Raw genomic sequence first — 18,348 nt, 5'->3', positions numbered from 1 at the left:
TGCACATCATTCGTAGCTATTTTCTGGGAGCCAGGTGGAGAAGTTAACCTTCGGGTCTGCAGACTGACAGCCTTTGCACTTGAAAGTGTGCTGACGACCTGTGCAGAACTGATTATTTCTAGGGAACAGAGGGCAGCATTCTTGGAACTGCCTTGGGAGACTTTCAGGATAAAGATTGGGCATTTCTGTTGGTTCTGGCTGAGTCGCTGCTGTCTTCCTAACCTCTTATTTCCCAGCATGGGATGGAGAAACCACCTTCAAATTGAGCTCTGGATTAATATCTCTTTTTTTGTCTTTTCTGCACTTGAATGGTTGATCTTTCAGTTCAGGTGCTGCTGTGGGGACTATGCCCGAGGGTGCTGTGGGTAGCTTAACTCCACTCTGGTAATTGTGGAAGGAGATAACCAGAGGGCTCAGCTTTGAGAGAGAATGACTCTTCACTGTAGGATCACGTTGGAAGAAGTACAGTTGTGGCTAAAACACCAAGTTCATGACAAAGAATTTCAGTCTCCAAATCCAAACTGGAAGAGCCATTATAGCTCCATTTTCCATAAATCAACTTAAATTTGACATCACTCTCCCATTCTGCTGTGGCACTTGGAAATTACTCATTTGTATTTCCTGAACTTTCCCCCACTTGTGAGATATTTTTTGTCCTTCCCCCAAGTTTTGGCCATCTAAATGGTGAGGAAAGATAAGGAGACCTCTCATAAAAACAGAGAAAATTTCTCAAATGTGACTGGGGTCAAAAGAAAGCAAAGTGTTCTTTGACTGGAGGCAGTAGCCAGAGAGAAGGACCACTTTTCAGTGCTGGATGGAGTCTAAAGAGGCCTGTGGTTCCTATGCAATACGGTTTGTTTTCTTATTTCTAATCCCACTACCTTGCATAAGCGATCTGGCCAACATCTCAGTGTGTGGCGCCAGGGAGGGCATAGGGAGAGGGAATGGAATGTGATAGAATTGTTGCAAAAGATAAGGAATTGGCTCTGTAAAACAGACACAGAAATTCATTTTTTTTCTTATAGTTTCCTTATGGTTTTAGAGATTGAGTATGGTATTATTTGTGTTTAACTGACCCCCCCCCCATATTTTTTGAGATGTAATTCACATGTCACCTTGTTTAAGGTGAATAGCATTTGATTTGATGTATGTATATATTACAGAATGATTACCATAATGAAGTTAGCTATTATATCTATCATTTCACATTCTTTGTGTATATTTGGTGAGAACTTTTAGAATTTCTCTTAGCAACTTTCAAATATACAATACAGTATTGTTAACTATATTCACCAGGCATACGTGACATCCTCAGCTACATAGATCTTCGAGGAGGCGTGATCAATATCACCTCTTTTTATCCCAGAGCTCCCCCTTCCTTATCCCATTGTGTAATTAGTCTCCAACTAATGTGTTTAGCTGCAAAATGAAGCATTGTGAGCCTTAGCCAAAATAGCGTTCCCTCTGCGAAGGGACAGAGAGGGAACCCAGGACTTCCTGAGCTGAGATCCCCACCATCTGACTCACCCCACTGCTGCACACCTGGAAATTGGAGGCCCTGAGAGGTCAGTGGCCGCCAGGACTGTCGGTTGACAGAGGCAGGGAGCTCTAAGCCTGTACTGACTTGTATAGTACATGTCATTCCAGATGAAAAGGATATAGGAATTTGGATAATATGATTAACAACTGTTTTTCTGGTTTGTGAGTCTTAAGGATACTTGTAGCCACTGGCCTGGGAGAGAATAGTCTGTGTGTTACCTTCAGAGAGTAAACCGGGGCTCTGAATGATTAAGGAGAGGAATGCATTATCCTGATAACCAATCTGATGCTTGTTATTTGTCAAAAAGCTAAAAAATACAGATAGGCACAAAGGAAAACTGACAACATAACTCATCTCCCACAGGTATCACTGTCGCCATTTAGCTTTTCAGCCTTTAAGTCCTTATTTCTGTGTCTGTATATGTAATGGATGTGCATAAATGTGCACACATGGGTAAAAATAACAATTTTACGAAAATTGCATTTGCATCTCAATGATTTATTTTTTTTATCCTGTTTTTTGAATATCTCTGTATGCCTTCCTAATAATGAATCCCTGAAGAGGGTCTCACTTTCAGACCTGTGTTTGAGCAAGCATTTCTGTGCATTATGTGTTTATTCAAGTTCTGCGTGGTGTATAGCTAACAATCAGCCCAAACGCACTTTGGGCATAAAGAGTTTTCAGCTGATGAGCTAAAAAAACAAAAACAAAAAAACAAAAGGCAGAGGAGAGTTAGAGAAGAAAGCTGGTTTGTAATAGCTGATAATACCTATTAAAACTCATATCAAAATGAGTTTTAGTTTATATTTTAGTTTCATAAAAAGAAAACATTCTTGGCTGTATAGTCAGAAGAGATGTAAATATAACCAAGATGTTTTTCCTCCTTTGTGACTAATCACTTGAAGAAAGGGGATGTGTGATGGTTGGGGAATCCAGCCTACGCCTTTCAGTCTTTAAATATTTGTGATACATTGTTCCCCTGTGTGTGTGTGTGTGTGTGTGTGTGTGTGTATACACTGCACACGTGTACATAATGCAGGAAACACCCCAGCATACAGAGGATTGTTTCAGACATTTCAGGGACTGGTGGGTTGCTGATTGGCTAATCTCTTGGCCACTGATAGGGGAACCTTCTAGAATGCATTTTTGAAGTGAGGCATCCAGCCTTCACAGAGTGGAAATTATGAGCCATAATGGGTTGGCCTTTGCCAGACTAAGGAGTAAGAGTTTGAGAGGAAACAAAACAGCTTAGAAGAGTTGGGAATGGAGGTGGGTGGGAATCATGCTTTTCTAGAAGGTCATCCACCCAAATCAGGCTGGTGTTGGAAGGAACGAGTGATATAATCTCTGTGCAGCTCTTAGCGTGGGACCTCCTTTATAGTTCACATGCCATAATTTGTAACTGTTATTCCTGTTATGATTATGGCCTTTTTCATATAGTTATCAGAGAATTATAATTTCCTGTGTGTGGTAATGTCTGAACATGTCTATGCCTGAGAAGTGGAGGATGATCTGGGGATAATCACCTGCGATCCAGTGGGATCTCTGTCTTCCCTGCCTTATCTTCCCAGCTTTGCTTCTTGGGCAAGCTACACCAAACAGTGTAGGATAGGCTTCTCCAGAAGTGTTCAGACAGGCTTTGTCCAAGATGTCCAGAGTAGGCCTTCTCCAACATGTGTCACTAAGGTCTGTTGAGGCCCTCTGAGCCTCAGGAGAAACTGTTACCATAACCTTAAGGAATGCAGATTACCTAGCTTTAGGGATAGGTCTAGAAATAACCTTTTATCTGAGAAACTATTCTTGAGATGGACGAAAATCTAGGATTGGTCATAAGAAGTCCTACTCTCCTTCTCATGTGGGACCCCCAGCCCCGTCCTCCTTGGTGCCTCAGGCCCCTATCCCATTCTCAGCTCAGGATATAACCCCCCTTGTTCTCTTTATTTTATAATTTGCAGTCCTGTGTGATGTGATTTTTGGAGTTGCGGGTCCTTGGGCTCACTCGGGGAAAGGTTTCACCAGAGCTCCCATTTAAGTGGCACGCGGCGAGTTCCAGGCACGTTTCTCCATGAGACAGAGACATTAGTTATATTTAAAAAGCAGGTTTATTAGGGAAAGGGAAAGGGACGGGTTTGCTGAGCGAGGCCTGCATGGTTGCAGGCGGGCGGCCTTGAGGAGAGCAGCCTCTGCTGAGGGAGGTCAGTGAAGAGAAGCCCCGGCATGTACAGGTCACAGGCAGGCAGAAGGCTGCTGCCCTGCATAGGGAGCGAGTTGGTGAAAAGAAGCACCTGCATAGGCACAGGTGGGCAGTGGGAGTGCTGCCCTGTTGTGAGGGCTGCGTTAGGTTTTATCATCTTCAGGGAGAGGCTCATCCTCCTGGGTGGATGGTTTGTGCCCTTGACACTCCCTATAGCAGTCTGATAATTTCTGGGTGTTGCACCTCCTGATCTGGGCGTTGATGCCTAAGGGTCTTGGTTTCTATAACTGGGTTAATGGATTGAGCTAATCCCTTCTACCCCTACCTCCTTGTGTGAGTTAGGTTCTTGACCTTGTATCTCCTTTCCAGTTTTTCTATTCTTATCCTCCATCAATATGTATCCCATACATATGAACTTAAATTTGCTCGTTTTCTGCAATTAATCTTTTCTCATGTTAATTTGTATGCTATTTAAGCTCAGAACAACCCTGAGGGGTGAGGGAGTTTTCTTCTGTACCTGCCAAACTGTGATGTGCTTTGTATGGTGCCCTTTAAAGCCACGTTACCCCTGTGGTTCTAAGCACACAGCGCGATTAGGCCACCATCAGTCAGCCTTGGCCTCAGTTTCTCCCTCCTCCTCCCTCCTGGAGAGAGAGATTACTTCTTGCTTGAGGGAGGTTACCGATCTACATCTAAATAGGGCTGGGGAGAAGATGGGAAAATCAACAAAAGCCTCTGCTGGGTGTGGCATTGGGGTGGGAATTTTGGAGTGAGAGTTTTCACGGCACTTGGGGGGCCCAAGAAAATTTTGAGAGGCTGAAGGACTGTTGGGAAATGTTGTGGGTTCGATCTTTGGTTCTCTTGAATGTTCCTTGAAAACTAAAAATGAAGAATTTGTTACAGGGCAGCCCCGATACAAAATGGGGTGCCTGACTGTGGGTCCTCACCCGCGCACTTAAAAGGACTTATCAATGCTCTACTGCAGGCACACACGAAAGGTTAATAAAAGGTTTATTTACAAGGGAAGGGGAAATGAGGAAATGTACAGCTAATGGAGAAAAGTGGGAGACAAAGTTTTAAACGCACCCTACCCGATCCACCGATCTGGAATCCCAAATGGCACTCTGAGAGCTAGCCAGGAGCCGTGAAGCCAGGAAGCAAGCGACAGAGCGAGCCCCCCAAGGCCCACGTGTTTGCGACAGAGCGAGCCCCCCAAGGCCCACGTGTTTGGTTTTTATACCCAACCTGGCTGCTTAACTCCACCCTCAGGTCCCAGCCACCTTCCCTTTGATGGTGACGGGATTTGTCTTTCCCAATGTCTTGATGGCTTTGGTTTGAAGTGGGGGTGGAGTCCACAAAGCCTGCATGGAATTAGCTCAGGACATCCTTTCCCCCTAACAAATTGAATTGAAGTACTTTTGCTGCTCCTCTTTAATGTGTCTGAGCTAAAGACTGAGCCATGTAGACTCCCATGGATATATTGGGGCCTTATGTATACAGTCTTTCTTAAATTCATCCCTCTGTCCTTGTTTAGTTTTTCTTCTTTTATTGAACTAGGATGAAGGGATTTTTTTCTTCTACCTGAGCAAATCTAGCTAGCTGTGTATGCAGTTTTACATTTCTCTATATAAACTGTTCAAGGACTGTTGTTCTGACTGCTCTGCTCACAATTTTAGATGAGCCAGAAGCTGCCAGATTATGCTCAGAAACTGGGGTTCCTTGTGCCCAAGGCTCTTGGCAGAATAACTATGAAGTGATTCTATGCTTAATTGGGCCTGAGTTTTTTCTTTCAAACTTTGAACTCAGTGGAGATACCTTGCATGCAATTTCAGGAGAGTCAGTTTTCCTTATCATGCTCCTGGGTGCATTAAGAATTTTATTAACATGGGTGGAAACAAGGTAAGGGGGCCCAGTGGCCTGTGGTAAAGGACTGTGGATGTTTGGAGGTGGGAGTGATGTGGTGACATCCATCTAAGGAGGTGTGAACCTGTTCCCCTAAATCATGTACAGTGTTGTAAACCAGTGTTACCTTAATAAAGAAAAGAAAGGAAAACCAGAAACGATCTCTTTGGTCTCCCTGTGTGGGAATGGCTTCCAACTGATTATTGCCATATTTTTCTGAGAACCCTATTTTCTCACTTCATTTAAAAAATAATATTATCAGCAGGTGATTCCAGTCAGATCGTGGTCTCCAAACTAATTGAATTCCTTAAGTTGTTACAGCCACAAGGCAAATTTGTGAGGATTATAAAATGGGTGGCTAGACTGTTGTTTTCCATGAGTATTTAAAGAATATTATTTTTGGAGGACAAACCTGGCATACTATGCTAATTAAGCTAGTGTTGCAGGAGCCCTAGTGTGATAGGTATTAGGATTCCTCACAAATACTCATTTTTCATCCATGTGGGTACATGGTGGAATTTCACATCTCTACCCCCTTTTGAAGTTATGCAAGAGTTTTAACTTGCTTTGGTTATTGAGTCAAAGTGGCGTAATATGACTTCTTGTTTAAAAGCCAGTTTGGGATTCACCACATTCCCTTCCCACTGCTGTGGAGGTGGTTGAAGCTATTGTCAAGAAACCTCCTTCATTCTGAATCCCCAAGTTTATAATGAGTAGAGGTGCCTGTCCCCTACCTGTCAGCATTGGTATTATAAGTGAGAAATAAACCTTTGTGGTATTACCTTCTGACATAGTGAAATTCTTTGTTACTGCAGCTAGCCTAGCCTGTCCTGACTGAAGCCGCTTGGCTTCTTCACTTGATTTTATTTTATTTTATTTTTTTTTTTTTATATAAATTTTATTGTTATATTCCCCATACAATTGCAGCCCCCCCATTCTGACCCCAATCCCTCCCCTCCCACCCCCGCCCCCCTAAAAGTGTCTCTGGTTCATGGTTTTTTGTTGATTTTGATTTTCACTTTCTTATAGTTATTCATTTTCCTGGTCCCTTATTTAAGTTTTCTAGATTCCTGCTATGAGTGAGACCATCCGGTATTTTTCTTTTTCTTTTTGGCTTATTTCGCTGAGCATGATCCCTTCCAGCGCCATCCATGTTGCTGCAAATTGCATGTGTTTATCTTTTTTGAATGCTGAGTAATATTCCATGGTATATATGTACCACATCTTCTTGATCCAGTCATCTATTTTTGGGCATTTGGGTTGTTTCCAAAGCTTAGCTATTGTAAACAGTGCTGCTATAAACATAGGGGTGCAGGTGTTCTTTGGAATTGATGTTTCTGTGTCCTTTGGGTAAATACCTAGGAGTGGAATTGCTGGATCATATGGAAGCTCTATGTTTAGTAGGTCCAGAAATCTCCACACAGCTCTCCACAGTGAACACTACTTTATGTGATTTAATTTTAACCTCTCTGGCCTTTAGTTTCTCCATTTCTGAAATAAGGAGTTTGAATGAGATTCTCTATACAGTATTTTCTAACTCCAAAATTCTCATTCTACCCCTTATGAAAGTTAGTAAAGCTAACTAGTATTTTGTATAATACATAGTTTTTTTTTTTTCAAGTTTTATTGAAAATAAATATTGGTCATTTATTTTCTTTTTTGGTACTGCCCTTGTTTGGTTTTGCGATCAAGGTAATAACCTCATGAAATGTATTGGCAGTATTCCCCCTTCTTGATCTTTGAAAGACTTTGAGAAGTGTAGATATTAGATCTTTTTTGAGGCTTAGTAGAATTCACTAATGAAGCCAATGGTCCTGGCTGTTTGTTCTTAGGTATCCTTTCAGTTTCTGAGCTTGTGATTAATCAAGTTACCTATTCCATCCTGGTTCTGTTTTGTCCATTTCTTTTAGGTTTTCTTTTCTCTCTCTCTTTTTTTTTTTTGCATATAGATATTAATAGTAGTCTTTTCTGACCATTTGTAGTTATGTGGTATCCATTATAATTTTGATTTTCTTCTTTGAATTTTTGCTCTTTTTTTCCTTAGTGAGGTGAAGGATTTGCCAATTTTGTTTATCCTTTCTAGGAAGCAGATCTTGGTTTAATTACTCTTTGGTTCCACTTTTTGATCCCTACTTCATTTTTATCCACTTTAATTTTTGTTATTTCCTTCTGTCTCCTGATTTTTGGCTTCATTTATTCTTATTTTTCTAGTTACTTTGGTCATTAAGTTAGATTACTTATTTGAAATTTTTCTTGTTTATTGATTTGGGCAATCTATGGAATTCCCTCTTAATTCCACTTTTAGATCATCCCATAGGCTACAGTAGCTTGTCTCTTTATTTTTGTTGTTTTTTTATTTCTCCTTTGATCTAGGAGATATTCAGAAGAATTTTATTTAATCTCCATATATTTGGGGTTTTTTTTTTCCCAAGATATTTTTGTGATTGATTTCTAGCTCTGTTATCAGAAAAGATGCAAACATTTAGATTTTGTTATAGTTTCTGAGATGTGTTTTGTGTCCTGTCTTACTCTCTATCCTCAAGAAAGTTCCATGTGCACTGAGAAGAATGTGTATTCATTTCTTTTGGGATGGAAGATTCTGTGTATGTCGATTAAGTCCATCTGACCTGTAGCTTCATATAAGGTCATGACTTCTTTGTTTACTTTCATTCTGGATGACCTTTGTGTTGATGTTCCTGGTATATTGAGGTCTCCTGCTATAATTATGTTGCTGTCAATGTATTTCTTTAGTTTTGTTAAAAGTTGACATATATTTTTGTGTACCTGTATTGGGTACTTAAATATTGATGACAGTTGTTTCTTTTTGGGTACTTAAATATTGATGACAGTTGTTTCTTTTTGACGAGTTCTCCCCTTGATCATTATATCATGCCCAACTTGGTCCTACTTACCTTTTTTTTGGTTGAAAGTCTAATTTATCTGATAGGAGAATAGCAGTTCCTGATATTTACTCTGTGATTTGGCTTGAAATACTTTGCTCCAACCTTTCACTTTTTGTCTGTTTGTTTTTTAGTTGGCGGTGAATTTTTTGTAGTATAGTATTTTAGGGTATGCCTTTTTATTCAAGCTGTCATACTGAGCCTTAAAATTGGTGAATCCAGAACCTTCACATTTTGATTGATTATTAACATATGAGGTTTATTTTGCTGTTCTATGTTTTGATTTTTGGTTGGTTCATCTTCATGTTGTTCCTTTTTCCATGAGTTTCTGTCTTTTCATTTGGATGGCTTTCCCTAGTGGTTTTCTCAGTTTCTTCTTGTCTTCTAAATGTCTCTATTTTGGGTTTTTGTTTTATGGTCACCATGATGGTTGTATAAGAATTTCTGTATCTGAAATAGCCCTTTTTATGCTGATATTGTCTCATCATCATTTAACTATATTCTATCATTTTCTGCCTTCCCTTTAATACTTTCTTGCCACAGATTATTCTTGTTTCTGCTTATGATTTCCTTTTACCATTTTCATCTTGTTCAATATTTGGTGTTTCTTTTTTTGTGTAGAAGAACTCCTTTCAACACTTCTTGTAGGGAAAATCTGATGCTGGTAAATTCCATTAGTTTACATTTGTCTGGGAAAGCCTTTACTTCTCCATCATACTTGAATGTTAATTTGCAGGATAAAGTAATTCTTGGCTCACAGTTTTTATCTTTTAGAATTGTAAATATGTCATTTCACTTTTATAGCCTTGAGTTTTTCTGTTGAGAAATCTGATGATTGTCTAACTGAGGTACGTTTATTTGTTATTTTTCCTATTTTTTCTCTTAGCAGCCTTTGATTTTTTCCCCTTCATTATTGACTTTTGATAACAACAATGATGTGTATTGGTGAAGGTCATTTATATTTTGAAATTTGGGTATTCTTTCAACTTCCTGGTCTTCCACATTCATTTCTTTCCTTAGATTTGTGACGGTCTCAGCTATTATTTCTTTGAAAATAGCCTCTGCCCCTTTCTCTCCTCTTCCCCTTCTGGAATACACATTATCCTCATTCTTGCTCTTCTAATAGAGTCTGATTTTTTGGTAGAATTTCTTCATTTTTTCTAAATCTTATTTCTCTCTTTTTTTCTTGGGTCATATGTACATTTGTATCTTCAATTTCCAAAATTCTCTCCTGACAACTTAAGTCTACTCAAGTTGCTTATCCATATTTGTCTTCATTTCATTCAGTGTCTCTTTTGGCATGACGTCCATGAACCATGAGGAAGTTCAGGAGGAAGCAGATGGAGGTTCAAGTCAGCTCATTAGAGTTCTGGGGGTGGAAGTGAGGGACAGAACTGAGTTTACCTCCCAATCCTACCCCTGCCGTGAGGTGTGTGTGTTGGGGGATGCAGGCAGCTGGATTTCCATCCTTCACATGTACAAGCTCTTCCATCCCTTGGCACTCGACCTGGGTGGCCTTTTGTTCAGGGCAAGGACTAGGCTCAGTGCACAGGAATGGTAATGTCAGGAACTTAAATGACTTAAGAACATTGTCTAGATTTCCAGGCAGGAGTGGAACAAAGTGGAACATGAGGCTGTAAACAGCTTCCTTGGCAGGAAGCAGTGACCCAGAGAGTCTTGGGATGACAAGGCTGGCAGGCAGCCTACAGATGCAGGAGCAATTTGTATTTTAAGGTTGGAAAAGACTGATTTTTCTCAGTTGATGAATAGACAATTCCCAAGGGAAAAATTGGGCTCTTCCCCCGCCTCCCATGGCCTCTGGAAACAGGCTCAGTTTTTATATTTTTCCCATGTCAGTGAAATTCCCTTAGCCCAATGCTTTTCAAACTTGAACGAGCATGCAGGTAACTGACCTTGCTAAAATGCAGATGAGGTTCATCAGGTCTGGGGTGGTGTCTGAGATTCTATGTTTCCAACAAGCTTCCTCCTGGGGGATGGTGAGGCCTCTACTGGTGGTGCTTTAAAGAACAGAGACCTAGAACCTACCTGGTCACCTAGAACTGTGGGATCTGGCCTTGCCCATTTTTGTGGAAGACACCAATTCCTGTTTCTATAGCATTGAAGTAGACTATAACCAGCGGTATTTCCTTCTCAAGAATCTTAGGGAATATAAGGAGATATTGCTGGAGAATATGTATTGGTTGCTGTATTTAATCATTTTAAAAAAATAACTGTTGTACTTTTGAGTATATGTTCAGGGTAAAATGATAGCAGTAGCTGCCATGTGTAGTCAAGTTGTGTTCAGTGCCATGTCTTTACAAAGCATTGCCTTGACACACGTCCTGTGTCTCCCATACGGCTGGGGTAGTCTATAATAGTGAATCTTACTGCAGAGAGCTTGGCAGTCCAATCATGAAATGAGCTCACATGTTATGTTCAGTTGATTTGATCCGGCAGCAGCCTCTTTAAATGAATGGATTACAGAGTCATCTGTAAAAGGGACTGAATCCATTGATTATATTCTGGGCATTGGATTCAGAGGACATCAGATAGAGCTTTTCATTTGAGTTTCCTGGGTTACAGAAATTTGAAAACCAATTCCATTTTGATGTTTTGTCCCTTTAGAGGTATATCAGATAATTTCTCTCAGAAAGGGAGTAAAGGCTCAAAGTTCATTCAGGATTGAACTTGAAAATGATTTCAGGACAATTGAGGCTTCCTAGCATAGTATGTACTTATAAGCCCCAGTCCTTTGTTTGATGTGGTACATCCCCAGCCAGCAAGTGGTATTTTTGTCAACTTCCCAAACTGATGGTAGTAGTTTTGTTACAGGGCAGGGAGAGGGGCACCCAAGACCCCCCAAACCTGCCTCCTCTAAATGGGTTCTGCCACCTACCGCATCAACACAAAACATATGAGACTTTAATGAAAAGGAACTTTAATACAACTAGGAAACAATACAGGAAAGGCAAAGAATATAGTTTCTAAATCACCCAAAGTTACCCGTCCCCTCGTGGGTAAAAATCCACCCAAATGGGATTGGCCCAGAGCAAGGCCCCAAAGCCCGCCACAAGTCTAAAGCATCTTCCAGTGGGGACCCACAGAAAAGGATCAGAAACAACCTGACAAGTCCGGAAGGAAAAGAGCAAAATCAAAATCAAGACAAAGACCACCATTGTCTTGAGCTCCCCATGAGTCTCATCCACATCTGTCTCCCAGTCCATGACCAAAAGGCAAGCACAGTTTCTTCATGTGTCTTGGCTCCATGCGCCTCCCCTGGGTCTTCTTCTGGCTCCATCCTGCTTCCTTCCTTCCTAAGTCTCCTCTGCAGCTTCTTCTCTCCCTGCTCAGCTACACCCTTCCTTGGGTGGGGCCGGGAACCTGGAACTTCCCCCTTTCCTGGAGACTACCCTGTTACAGTTTCTGATGAAAAGATAATCATGTAACATAGAGCAAACTGATCTTCCAAAATTATTTTTAATGGATTGGAAGAGTGATTCAGTTAATATCTCTAATGTCTTAATTTATAGGTCACATTTCATCCCTGAAACATTCCATGCGTCTGCAAGTGACTTTGATAGAAGCAGAAATTTATTTTGTCAAACATCCTAATGACGACTTGGGAGGGTCTTTTCTATTCTGGTTTTTTGTTTGTTTGTTTGTTTGGAAATTTACTTAATTAGATTTGACTGACATCTCTCAGAAGTTTAGAGGGAAAAACAATCTAACCTACTTAGAAGTCCTCTAATCCAACCAACTCATTTTGCTGATGCAAAAACAGCTGGGGAGGCGCCTTCCTGGTGGTGGTACAGGGGTTAAAGTCTCAGCGCTATCAAGCTAAAACCAGCCACTGTGACACGAGTTGGATCCCAGCCAGGGAGCTGACCCACATGGAGCAGCAGACCTCTCCTGTTTTGCCCATTGCTCCCCTCAGCAGTGTATCTCAGTAGATCTGCCTGTTCTGCTCCCCACTGTGTCTCTGGTGAATACTTTCACCCCCTGCACCTCTGGCCTACACCCCAGTTCTTGTATGCACAAATTAAAAAAAACAACAAAGAAACAGCTGTTGAATTTGCTCAAGGTCACATGGGGCTAATTTTGAATTGTAGTCTTGGGCTCCCCTCACTTTCACCCAGAAGCTTTCTATGTTGGTTTATGAATGTAATTTGCTGGCTTTGAGACCTGGCAATAGGTTCCCCCTTTTCTCGTGGGAGTCAGGGTATTCAGTCTGACACAATTTATTGTATTCAACACCATCAGACCATGTCTTCTAGCAGAGTCATGGGGACTCACCAGTGCTCCAGGGAGACAAAGTGGTCTGGTAGGAGCCTGGATTCTGCAACGAGGTGGCCTGGGTCACATCCTACCTTGTTCAGTAATTTGTGTGACTTTGGCAAGCCACTGAACCTCACTGTGCCTTACTTTCCTTAGATGCAAAATGGGGACCCCTTATGTAGCATTGTTGTGAGGACTGAATAAATGAACACTTACAGAGCAATGAGAGAGTGAGGAGTCAAATATATTCTATGTGGGATATGAGGGCTTGCAAATTTTGAGTCTCCACAAGGTAATCAATTATGAAATCAGTGTTTCTAGTAAATAACATTAAAAAAAATTAAATGGCATATAATAGGATGAAATAGAAGATACCAGAGTGCACTGCAGCTATGAATGATACTGTTTGGTGTTTCTTTGCTCATTTTAGTACTCCTTTGGCTTTGTGTGTGTGTGTGTTTGTGTGTAATAACTCAGAGTGTAGAATGCACTTCTCACTGTGAGTTGTGGTGAAAGGGTTTAGAAGTTCTTGCTCCAGGGACTGGAGTAAGTGAATCCATTTCTCCAAGTACGGACCTCTTGAGGTGAATGAAGCCCACTTTAGACATAAATATACAAGGTGAGCTGTGGCTGAAACAAATGTGCTTCCTTTGCAGAGGGAGACGAAAGGGCAGTTTCTCATCGATCACATCTGCAACTACTATAGCCTACTGGAGAAGGATTACTTTGGCATTCGTTATGTGGACCCAGAGAAGCAACGGGTAAGAGTCAGCCGCTGTCTGGACCCACTGGAGAAGTGACTCAGGCTGTGGGGTGCTGAAGAAGATCCTCATCCCCTCTGAGCCCCAGCTGTGCATGCTTGTTCTCAGGGTTATTGGCTACATGAAACTGACTGCCTAGTATGAGTATATGAGGGAAAGGCTCTGGCATGGTCCCTACAGACTGGGTGGTGTTGGAGAAGGAAAATCTACCATAGACTTTTCCAGAAAGCTGCTCCCACCTGGTTGAAGAGAAAATGTTCTTGGGTGCCCTTAGACCAATATTTGCTAAATTTTTTCAAACAGTGGCCGCATCAAATCTCATTATAGTGAATATCCTCTACCTCTCATGATAAAAACTACTGGTAGAAAGTTGAATGGGGGAGTGGGCTTGGGGTTTTCGTTAGGGGTGATAAAATGTCTGGAATTTGATCTCGGCTGCAATTACATGATTTTCTAAATGTACTAAATGTCGTTGAAATGCACAATTGAAAATCATGAATTTTGTGTTATGTGAATTTCATCTCAGTTGAATGAAAAGGTTTTGGCAGATGAAGAGTTAAGATACTGTGAAAGCTGCTCCTTGGGTGTCACTAAATTTGACAGGCCCTCCCCCCCCCCCCCCCGTCGTATCCCTGCTCCTGGACAGGCCTGTCCTTCCTGATACTGGTGGTTGTGTGAGAATGAGCAGGGGAGTCATGTCTTTCGAGCTGCCGCACCAGTCTCAGTGTGTTCAGGCCTGCGCCGGGCCAGACTCCCAGTGATGTGTGTCCTTCACACCCAACAGGCACAATGAATTTGCATCCCAGCTCTCACCACCTGGGCTCTCCCATTCCTGCCTTGGGTTCAGGAGTACAGGAGGCCTTGTGGCTTCTCCTGTCTTTGGTTCTTTTCTGCACAGCTGCCAAGCAGGTCAGTGTGTGAGAGGTCAGCTGGGGATGGTCAGGGATCTGGGGACAGGTCCACTCTGCCTTCTTTAATTTTCTCTCATCCTTACCAGTGTCCCTAATCATTCCAGTCCTTTCTCAGGGTTCAGAGGCTCCTTGCAAAAATGCCTGATTCTAGGCCTTTCATTGGGAAATCACAGCATGATCCTGGAGCATCTCATGCAGTCAGAAAATAGGAGGTGCTCAGAAGACTAAAATGTAAGTGCAGGGCTCTAGGAAAGGCATCAAACCAACCAGAGAGAACTGCCAATGGCCCAAACTGGAACAGAGTGGCACAATATATTTAACATTAGTATTAGAGTGTAATCCACAGAAGAAAATAAACATCCCTGCGTCTGTACTGACAAATAAGTAATTGAATACATAAAAGAGGTAGAAGGGTTAGCTGTTCCTTACTGAAGAAATGTAGGAGGAATGAGAGAAATAGAAAAAGACCATTACAGCACCGCAACAGTAATTGGGCAAGATCCTTTGATGAAGCTTAAAGTAGGCAAAAATTTGAGGAGAAACAGGGTATTTTCATAGTCTCAAAGTCTCCTATCCCCTCAGTACTTTTTTTTTTTGTAAGGGGAAGGAATAACTTTATAGTGAAGCAACTGGGCAGATGCCACTTCAACCAAGTAGTCACTGTTAGCCTGAGCAGGAAGATGATGTTTCAGACCCCTGCTTGCGTGCTCTGGGGAGGTGCCTGTCTCTGTGATCTTCGCAATAACACATAACTTCATTCAAATCTTGTGGAAACATTAGACAAACCAACGTGAGAGGCATTGTCTAAAATAATTTACCCATAGGCTTCAAAAGTTGTAAGGCCATGAGAGACAAGGAAAAACTGGGGAACTCTGACAGATTAAAGAGAAGCAACAACTAAGGCAATGTGGGACCCTGGATTGAATCTTGAACAGAAAAACGATTGTAGTGGGAAAACTGGTGAACCCCAGATTAAGTCTGTAGTTCAGTGAATTGTATTGTGCTAATGTTAATTTCTTAATTTTGTTAATTGTACCATGGTTGTACAAGATGCTGACAATGAAGGAAGATGGGTGAAGTTTATACAGTACTATATATATATTTTTTAAAGATTTATTTATTTTATTTATTTATTTGTACAAGCACTGGGTACAGTTCAGAAGCGCGGGAGAGTGAAAGAATTCACCAGAGCCAGAGCGGGGAGCAGAGCAGGCAGAAGGACCGAAGTACACTGCTGAGGGGAGCAGCGGGCGGCAGGAGGGGTCTGTGTGCCATGTGGGACCTTCGCCCAGTGGCCGGGGATCGAACCAGTGCCGCAGAGGCTGCGGGCAGCTTCGCAACCCGGCGCTCAACCGCTGCGCCACCGGGGAGGCCCTATACAGTACTATTTTTGCAACTTTTCTGTATATCTAAAACTATTTTAAGTTAAAGTAAAGAAGTATTTAGGTTGATATATTTCATTCTTCATATTTTGATTTGGTTTAGCTTAATTTTTAGTGTTGACTTGGGAAGTAGATTAGTGGAAAATGGGGGTCACCCCAATCCCAAACTGTCTTATCTGATGTATCCACTAAATTGTTTAGAGGGCTACCTGAACAGGTGAGTTTCTCCTCTGCATCTTTTGGTTTTGAGGATACAATAGGAGCTTAGTTTCCACATGGGCTATAGACTGGTTGCTACATGAAACTGCATGGGCTTCGTACTCAGAAAGATATGAATTAAAAATCCCGTCTCTGAACTGCGTGATTATGACTACTCTAAGTCTGTGTTCTGATTGTTAAAATACCTAACAGTCCCGACTGGCAGAATTGATTTGGGAAAAAGAGCTAAGATATGTAAATACCTAACAGATGGTATATAGGAGTGGGTGGTATGTGTTATTTGTATTATTGACTGTTGTTGTTTTTACAATTGTTATACATTGGCTAAGTCTTGGTAAGGCAATTGCGTGATGAAATACAGCCATGAATAGCAAGTCTGTAACCTACAAACGTGTGATGACTCCTTTTATAGGCAGAATGACCATTGTTATGATCAAAGGGAAAATGGGGAACATGAGCCTTAGATAATGAGAAAAAGGGGCTCAAAGCTTGGATATATTTTTTTCAATGGAAAATAAAACCAATGAATTATTTGGATAGAAAATTAATCAACAGAGAAAATAAGTAATTTAGGAAAGCTGAAGTGGAACTTACCTCTGCTTTGGGAGTTGGTGGTGTGCCTACAACTCTTCACAACTTGATTTACGGTAAACCATTGTGGAATATTAAATATTTAGCGCTATTACATTTGGAGCACCATATGTTTAACAAGATGTCTCATGCCCCATATGCTCTGAAAATGGTGAGGACAGAGTCAGTAAATGATGACTATCTTTTGCTATTTTAATGGCAAAGGCCTAAAATTTCCATTATTTAAAAAATTTCCTATAGGAATGGGCAGATTGAATATTGGTCAATAAAAATACCCTTTAGTTTCTGCCACATTCATCTTCTGAAGATCTCATATAATCTTAGTTACCTAAGATTAGGGGAAAGGTAGGTGTTAGTCACCTTGTTTTACTGAGGAGAAAGCTGGCACTAGAAGTTTAGAAGTATTAGAGGAAAGAATTCCAGAGAAAATGGTAGTATTTGACTGAAGTCCAGGTATCCTCCCTAACTCCCTCCCCGCCCCCCCTTAAATCTAGCATATTCTTTACAGGACTTCTGCTCAGATGTTTGGGTAACTTCTCATTGGAAAGATGCATTTTTTTTTTTAATTTAAAGACTTATTTATTTATTTATACAAGCACTGGGTACAGTCAGAAGCGCGGGAGGGTGACAGAATTCACCAGAGCCAGGGTGGGGAACAGAATGGGCAGACCGACAAAATACACTGCTGAGGGGAGCAGCAGGCGGCAGGAGAGGTCTGCGCGCCATGTGGGAACCCCGCCCAGTGGCTGGGGATCCAACCGGCACTGCAGAGGCTGCGGGCAGCTTCGCAGCCCAGCGCTCAACCGCTGTACCACCGGGGAGGCCTGAAAAATGCAATTTTGAATTAACTGGATTTCATAATTCTAGCTTCTGTGGCTAGGATTTGAAGTATTTATTCTTCTGACTTTCCCTTCTTGCTCTTCCACCTTTTTCCCTTTCCCAAAGCTAGCTGGGGGGTTATCATTGTTATAATCACTATATAGTGGCTAGGTCTATGTGAGGCAAATGCAGAGGAAATACAGCCCTGAATAGCAAGTCTATAACCCAGTCCCTAGAACTGAGGAAGAACCCCATTCCCAGCCTGGCCAGAGGGGGGATTATACAGGACTTGGTGGTAGGTGGTTGGTTTATGGTCTGCAGGAAATTGGGCCCAGTGCTTTTGACTTTAACTTCCCTATTTCTAATCATCTGTTAAACTCATATATGCCAATTTTGTTGACTTTTCTAACTTAAAGACTGCCCTGGCTTTTTTTTTTAAATATCTATTAGCTTTATTTTCAATGCAAAAGCCAACTCTTTGCGTATGATTTTCGTAGCAATTCAAGTGACAGATCAGTTAATAAGTAGTTTAATTAAAATCTATTTCGCTTTAAGCAGAAATCTTTCCTTCTCATTGTTTTTATTTTTTAATCTGCATTTAGACATTAAACATTTTCTTTTGATCTTAGTTGTTTTTTAAAAATTATTTATGTATTTTTTATATCATTTTTCATTTTTATACAATGTATGCATTTTCATCTCAGGTGGGAAGAGCACAAGGGACCATGGTGACTGATGACAAGACTTCCTTGTCTCAAGGGTCTTCACTTTGGAGACCCACAACTCAGGGACAATGTCCGCCAGCCCTCCTGTGTTGGGCACTGTGTTTCTTGTGGTCCTGGGACAATGGGGGG

At 41.4% G+C, this 18,348-nt stretch overlaps 1 protein-coding gene across 3 annotated transcripts in view; it reads left to right on the top strand.

The window, feature by feature from the left end:
- Positions 1-18,348, top strand: part of FRMD3 (FERM domain containing 3) — a 243,574-nt gene that overhangs the window by 114,690 nt on the left and 110,536 nt on the right. For all 3 annotated transcript variants that reach the window (XM_054689656.1, XM_054689655.1, XM_037494879.2), the window contains exon 2: positions 13,468-13,572. In XM_054689656.1, the coding sequence (XP_054545631.1) occupies positions 13,468-13,572 (105 nt within the window). The remainder of the gene's footprint in view (positions 1-13,467; positions 13,573-18,348) is intronic.

This window comes from Talpa occidentalis, unplaced genomic scaffold (assembly GCF_014898055.3).
Source record: "Talpa occidentalis isolate TD23 unplaced genomic scaffold, MPIMG_talOcc4v2.1 talOcc4.7, whole genome shotgun sequence".
In the NCBI taxonomy this organism is placed as follows: domain Eukaryota; kingdom Metazoa; phylum Chordata; class Mammalia; order Eulipotyphla; family Talpidae; genus Talpa; species Talpa occidentalis.
The sequence above is the reverse complement of the archived record's forward strand: the minus strand, read 5'-3'. Positions and strand labels throughout refer to the sequence as shown.